Consider the following 7,587-nt stretch of genomic DNA (forward strand, 5'->3'; position numbering starts at 1 on the left):
CTAGGGACGCGCTCACACACACAGACAGACGAACGAGCAACTCACGCCACTACGCAGAGACCTGGGGCTAGCCCCCTCTCTCGCCCTGCTTGTAAACCCTTACTACAAGCACCTCGGTGCAAGGAATACAAGATCGATCTCTCAGACTGGACGTAGGGCACCTATTGCCTGAACTAGTATAAACCTTGTGTCTCTTTGCATCACCATCCGGGATTAAGAATACGAAGTACATTTTCACTAGTTGGTTGAGGGCTCGCCGGTCAAAAACACCGACAAATCAGTATCAATTTTTTTGGGTATAAATAGCAACAACCAAGTTTGAAGAGGACAAACTCAGGTCATGCACAGTACCATAAACATACTTATGAAAACTATGGGGTATCTATGAAATAGTGCACGGAGACATCACCTAATCACCTGAATCAGATTGACTGCTTCAAAAATCACTGTGAGTGCTGGTCACCTAATGCCAATGTCGTACAAGAGATGTAGCATGAGACAAAGAAGAGAAGAACCTGCATAGAACATACATTGAAATCAGAATGCCAGTAACTATTTTCATCCTCCCCAGTGGATTTCTAGGTTGTACATTTTTTTTGAAACATATCATTTCATACAGAAGATTGCAAAAAAAAAAAACGAACGCAACCTATTTATGATATGGGCTGTAAAGGTATCCCTAGTGATTTAACATTCTAAAATATCCTCATCAGCAGTCAAGTACCCAGCATATATAGTAGATCAGTTCTAAATTGCTCTTAGGTGCTGCCAAGCAAATCAGAGATTTGTAAAGAGCTAAACTGCGACCACTTATGACCAGTAAGCTAATCATATACATATCATATATTAATCAAAGTATCAGTGCGTTCTCATGATTGCAACCAAATCATTTTTTCTTTAACAACTGCAAGATAGTGTTACGTTCATTATCAGGTAGCCAGCTAGTAACCACAAGGCATGAGTATAGATGAATCACCTTTGCTAGTGATGAGATGGAGTTGTCGGCGCACTTGTATTAGGTACAGACTCTGGATCTGGCATAAAATTATTTAGTATTTGCACTTGTACAATGGACTTAATTCTACAAATAAACTAAGCGCATGAGAAGAGATGAATCACCTTTGCTATGGCTAAGATGGAGTCGATGGCGTACTTGTATCAGCTCCAAACACTGGAGGTGGCAGAAAATTATTTAGTATCCGTATTTGTACAGTGGACTTAATTCTACAAGTAAACAAAGCTCATTCTGAATAAACATAGATATATTTATCCCGACAATACTTGCAGAATGGATCATCAATACAAGTTTAACTAAACCAAAATAAATTATCTTGATAACTTGTTGCAATTTATTACTGAACCAAGGGATAACACAGACTACTTATGATATACAAAGGATTGGAAAACACTGATTCAGATTTAAAAAGGGTTTAAAAACATTCTATTCAGCTCTAAACTGATTCGAATTTTGATGGAATTTCTAAATGTTGATTTGTGGACCTTCTGGTGGGCTAGAGATGTTAAGGATAGTAAACTACAGAGGCAGTAAGGTACCAACATGAGTGAAAGATCTTAGTTTGTTTCAGTAATACTTGACTGAGCTCCTTCTAGTTGGTTGTACAATGTGTGAGGAATTTCCTGATTTTTCTCATTTCAGGGCTCTTCATGTTCTTCACTTGATTAGGTTGTATAAATTGCAGCCCTCATGTCAACTACTTCTATTTCATCATCAGGAATTTTAGAACACATAGCCATGGTCAAAGCTAACTTAAAAAAGAGCATGTGGGAGCAAGGTAACTACACCATAATCAAAGTCGTTGCCGCATGTCTAAAAAATTTCTCCAACCGAGATTTGGTGCTACAAAAATATGAAACTGCAGATATCTTTAATCAAGTCTGCTACACATTCAAGTCTACTGTGTTCGGGTACTGATTCAGTTCAGTACCCGAACACAGTACTGATTCAGTACCCGTACAAAAATATGAAACCGAGATTTGCAAGGTACTGATTCAGTTCAGATTAAATAATGACTGTGTTCGGGTAAAAGGAATGAACAATTGACTGATTTGATTTGAGGAAAAAGTTCAGATAAGGTATTTGTGGTGAGCTCTGTGGACTGATGTTTTAGTCCTTTCTCTTTGACGAAGGTAGCATGTCTGCAGCAATACACATGTCAAAGTTGTCAGCAATGGAATGCAATAATGAATAACAAATTCTCAAGCATGGATATTCCCTACTCGACTTCCCTTCTTCCACCTGGATTCTCTCGCTAAGAGACCTCCAGAGAAGAAGTTTGAATGGGTAAGTATAGACTATAGGCTTCAGTATTCATTTGTGCTGGATAGCCAAACAGCCAAGAAGCATGGCAAATAGCCGGCTCATGATGCATGGAAAATACCAAGAAGAAATTAGAAGAATGATGACCTACTGGCAGCTAAAAGCTCTGTTAGATCACTAAAAAAATAGTAAGTCGCTACAAGTGTGCAGCTGCTAGCTTTGGGTGCTGATGTCCAATAATAGCTCAAATATTTTCATGTTTTCTAATCAACAAACTTTTATTTTGAGATGAGTCTTGAATCAAACTGAAATCGGTATCCTCCTATCTTTTACCAAATTGTAACTGGTGGTAAAGTTATCTTTTACCATTGACTCGTTAAAATTTCAACCGAAATATAATTGGTCCCAAAAATTAAAGTTCCTCAAAACCATTGACTGTTTCCTTGCGCTCTGCATTTACATAATTATAAACTGAAATGCCTTCTAAATCATTGGCCCTGAACATGGATTTATGGATTATTGCAAAGTACTGATCAATTAATAAGGCAATGATTTAGGGAGGTGAGGTTATTGAAAATTTTCTGTTTTTGTTTCGATTAACCATAGTCAATTTGGTTAAAAACTTTCCAGTTTGTTATTAAAATTACACGTAAAAGTTGGTTTTCTTTTGGTAAGCACTCAGCACTACTTGAGTGAATTATGATATGAAATTTAAAGCACGACACAAGCTCTTTTACTACAGTATAGTATGACAGATGCATTTCATGCTAACCAAATTTCGCAGTTTCTAATACCTTCAAGATAATCAGCATAGTAATTAGCTAGGTGCACTGCATGGTCAATGGAAACCAAATGCACAATAATTGAAACTGAATGTCGAGGTCTAAAATGTCAGTAGTATGCACGACCATTCTAAAAAATATTCACGCTTTATTCTTTTTTTACAGGAGATTACACGGCCGTCAACAGCCCACCGTAATCGTCCCAGGATCCAGCTATCGTCACTACTACCTTCTCGCCACGCCTCCTCTGATGCTGGATACACAACAGTAGCAGTCCTCGATCCTCTAACAACATGTTCTTGCAAGCCTTATTGCATGCATCATTCACTTGAGAGCCACTGTCCAAGGCCCAGTATGTGAACGGCAAGCGAGCACTTTAGCTTCGAGCTCAAAGTTGTTTCTTTCTTTCTTTCTTTCTTTCTTTCTTTCTTTCTTTCTTTCTTTCTTTCTTTGTGCGGGTAACGGTTTTTGTCAGTTGAGGCCTTGCATTGAGCGAACGGGAATATATACAAGTGCCGGTGCGCTGTATATTATAGTTTTGTTCGCGCTGTATTCAACTGTACAAAGGCCTTATTTAAATTCAGGGTGTAAAGTTTTAGGATGTCACGTCGGGTATCACATGCGGATATCGCATAGGGTGTTCGGATACTAATAAAAAAACAAATTACAGAATCCGTCAGTAAACCGCGAGACGAATTTATTAAGCATAATTAATCCGTTATTAGCATATGTGTTACTGTAGCACCATATTGTTAAATCATGGGCTAATTAGTCTTAAAAGATTCATCTCGCAAATTAGTCGCAAACTGTATAATTAGTTATTTTTTAGTCTATATTTAATACTCCGTGCACGTGTCAAATATTTGATGGGATATGATATAAAATTTTTGGAAGGAACTAAACGAGGCCAAAATATACAAATGGTATGACCTCTGACAAGCGTGTTACAGGTACAATGCGACACACGACAAGGCGAGGCACCACGCGACGCACGTCGCTCAAGATGCATGCATGCGTCATGCGTGCGTGCACACAACGTACAGTCAGGAACAACAACCACGAGCCCAACAGGAGCTAGGAGCGGCGAGGGATCGGAGACCGGCGACGTCGTCGTCGGTCGCCTTGGATCTAGGCCGTGACATCGATGCCACCGTCGGCCTACACCACCTCGGCCGCTTCCCCCGCTTGCTCCTCCTCAGCTCCCACGACGACCTCGCCGGCGGCACTCCGGAGCACGCGCTGGAGCACGGCGAGCAGCTGCTGCGGCGCGACGAGCTGCGGGAAATGGCCGACGGAATCGATGACCACCACCTCCACCTCCGCCGCCTTCTCCATCCTGCGCCGCATGTACTCCGCCACGGCGGGGGGCGCCGCGAAGTCGGCCGCCACCTGGACGACGGTGCACGGCGCGGCCACGGCGTCCAGGGCCCCGCGCTGGTCGCCCAGGAAGATCATCCGGGCCACCTCCAGCGCCACGCCAGGGTGCATGGACAGGAAGCTCTGCTCCAGCGCCGGGGACGCGGACGGGTCGCCGCCGGCGGCGTTGGGGACGAAACCCTTCACCCAGGTGCCGAAGTCCGACGACATGGCGCCCAGCATGCCGTCGATGCTCGCCCTGTCGAAGCCGCCCACGTACCCCTCCGACGGCGAGTCCATGTACCTGATCGACGACAACAACATCACTGGCTAGAATTAATTAATTCATAAAATGTGTGGCTGATCCTTATTTTTTTGAACTGTAAAATGCTCATCCGGTCCAATGCATCGGTTGGGTGGTCAGATTTCACGTTATTGTCATGCACGTACGTTTTCAAGAGATTAATTTCCCTTTCTTTTTCTTGTGTTTTATGTCTATATATACAGCTGAAATGTTCATCCCAACCTATAGCTGTTTTTCTTTGAGTATGTCTTCTTAATTTATTAACCGCTTCTCTAATTAATGTGGTACATTCTAATCCTTGAGAATAGACGTGGAGCCTTCTTTTGTCGACCAAATACGAAGACAACTATAAATTTGACTTAGGATAACTCAAAACCTCCTATATTAAGCTAACAAACTGTCTAGAGGCAACAAAGCACTACTTTTTTTTATATATATATAGAGCATCCATCATCCCTAAGGCACAAATTTAATGCACAAATTTTGGTGTTGGAACTTTCTAGGATGCTCCAATGATATTTAGTGCCTATGTGGTATGGCTCGTCTCATAGACGCTCTATCAAAGGTGCCGGAGCTATAGAGAGAGAAGCCACAATTTATAGCTTCGACTCACAAAAAACGGCTCCACCAGCTCCTCTTTCATGCACCCAAAATTTAAAATGGTTTCTCCTTCCGAGGTGTTTGGTCTGGTTCCTTTGCTGAAGCTCTTGTTGGAGCCGGAGACGTGCCAAACAAACCCTTAGCTTTCCTCGCCTCCTGCCTTCCTGTTTTACACTAGTTTTCTCCTATTCCCTCTATCACCAAATAAATGGTCATCTCACATTTTGATGAGTCAACCAATCTTAAGTGACCAAATATATACAAAAAAGAACTAATATTCGTGATACCAAATAAACATAATTAGATTAATCATGCCATATATTTTTATAGTGAACATATTTGATATACAAATATCAATATGGTTCTATAAATTTAGTTAAACTTGAAATTAGTTGACTTCTCAATACGCGAGATGTGCATTTATTTTGGGATGAACATTTTTTTCCCCAAAACAAACCACATGTGTGTATGCATGTACGGACTATGGAGGGAGTAATCTTTCTTTTCTTTTCTTTTTTGAAAATACAAGTGGGCATATCTATAAGTATAAGAATAAGAATAAGAAAGAAAATGTATGTATTGGTTGCGTCAGTGAAGGCAACTAGTCCTTTGGTTTCTAGAGGCTTCTCAGTCGCTGCGATGACCATGACTTGTGCATGGCCGACTGCCTGCCTATCTATATGCGGAGGTGGACAGACGTTGACAGGCCATAATGATAGGTTTGTGCATAATTAAGGCCAAAAGGTTGGAATGACGGATACAAGGAAGAACCGAAATTGCAAGCCTGTTATAATCCGTTACAAATACGGTCGTAGCGATAAGATGCCCAGGGCAGGAAACTACGTATAGTTTCTATATCTATTATTTTCTATAAACACTACATATACAAACCATGGTTCCAATGGATAGTTTCTACAGAATAATTTTTTATCCAATCACATACATTCTCTCTTCATTTTGTACCAATCACATCCCTTTATGTCTTAGTTCTCGTGTAGACATGGTCTCTAATTTAGACACGGTTTCTATAATTTTTGCTCTCTCTCTTCAATAAACACCTTGCCACATCAGCAAAACACTTAGGTGACAGTACAATTAATGTCCATAGAAACTATGATGGTTTCTGCATTGGGAGTGCCCTCGTGGTGTCCGTCTATGCAGATGTTTATGATCCAGTATGGAAATCAGAGGTCACGGCCGGCCGAGAGTTCCACTTCCTTGGTTAATTAAACACACTTTTGCTACCCATGTCAAGTCAAGCATCATACTATAACTTTTGCCATATAATAAAAAATCAAAGATTTTTTTTAAAAAATAGATCATTTATATTATCCATCTTCTATCTACAAATATTTTCAGACTGTTCGTCGGAACAGCACCCCAGGCCCATGCATCCACACTCGCAGAAAGGTATTACAGGCAGGCAGGAGCACGGCAAGAGCGGAAGAGATCAATCATGACATGCATGCAGCAGGAGTAGCTAGCTCACCTGGGGGACGCGCAGAGGAGGACGAGGTGGGCGAAGAGGTCGGGCCTCCGGACGGAGGCGATGCAGGCGGCCATGGCGGACATGGAGTGGCCCACCACCACCGCGCCCCGCACCCCCTTGTCGTCCATGAGCGCGATTAGGTCGTCGGCGAACCTGCCGAACGTGTACCGCGCCGCCTCCGCCTCCTGTTCGTCAGCGCCGCCGCCGGTGAAGTCCCAGTCGAAGAGGATGACCCTGTGGTGCTGGGAGAGGGCCGGCAGGAGCTTGTCCCACAGCGTCTGGTTGGCGCCGTAGCCGTGCGCCAGCACCACCGTGGTGTCGCCGCCGCCGACCTCCTTCACGTTCGCGTACCACCGCATTGCTTGCCGGGGAAAAGGACAGGAGACTACTGTGCTAGCTTTCGCGTGCGCCTCGGTCTCTCGCTCTGCCTACACACCGTAGCGGTGTATACATATTTATAGGAGGAGCGCATCATCACTGGCCACTGCCAGGGTTCAGAATTTCGATGGCTTTCGATCCTACCAGGACAAATACATACGCATATAGAGAGAGATATGATTTTGGTTTTCATTTAGATGAGATTTATTAGGATTTTTAAATTTTATAGTTAAAATTCCAAATTTTTTTTTTTGAAAATTCAGGACGTGTGCCAATACAAAACGCTGCTTATTTTTTTTTAAAAAAAAGTGGGTTCAAGACTAGGAACGTCATCGATTGCTTGGATGAACATAGCTCTTTTCTCCCCTGATATGCTTATTTGACGGAGTCTAGTGCGTAA

At 42.4% G+C, this 7,587-nt stretch overlaps 1 protein-coding gene across 1 annotated transcript; it reads right to left on the reverse strand.

The window, feature by feature from the left end:
* Window positions 1-3,975: 3,975 nt before the first annotated feature.
* Window positions 3,976-7,218, reverse strand: LOC136514188 (strigolactone esterase D14-like). The gene is made up of 2 exons (XM_066508179.1): window positions 6,810-7,218; window positions 3,976-4,720 (listed from the first exon to the last, which is right to left on the reverse strand). The coding sequence occupies exons 1-2, from the start codon at window positions 7,166-7,168 to the stop codon at window positions 4,219-4,221; spliced, it is 861 nt and encodes a 286-aa protein (XP_066364276.1). The 5' UTR covers window positions 7,169-7,218; the 3' UTR covers window positions 3,976-4,218.
* Between the last annotated feature and the right edge of the window lie 369 nt (window positions 7,219-7,587).

This window comes from Miscanthus floridulus, chromosome 16 (assembly GCF_019320115.1).
Source record: "Miscanthus floridulus cultivar M001 chromosome 16, ASM1932011v1, whole genome shotgun sequence".
Taxonomy (NCBI): domain Eukaryota; kingdom Viridiplantae; phylum Streptophyta; class Magnoliopsida; order Poales; family Poaceae; genus Miscanthus; species Miscanthus floridulus.

Coding starts and splice junctions, on each gene's coding strand:
- LOC136514188 (XM_066508179.1), bottom strand. CDS start 7,168: ATGCGGTGGTACGCGAACGTGAAGGAGGTCGGCGGCGGCGACACCACG. Junction 4,721..6,809: donor CTCCTCTGCGCGTCCCCCAG/GTGAGCTAGCTA, acceptor GTCGTCGATCAG/GTACATGGACTCGCCGTCGG.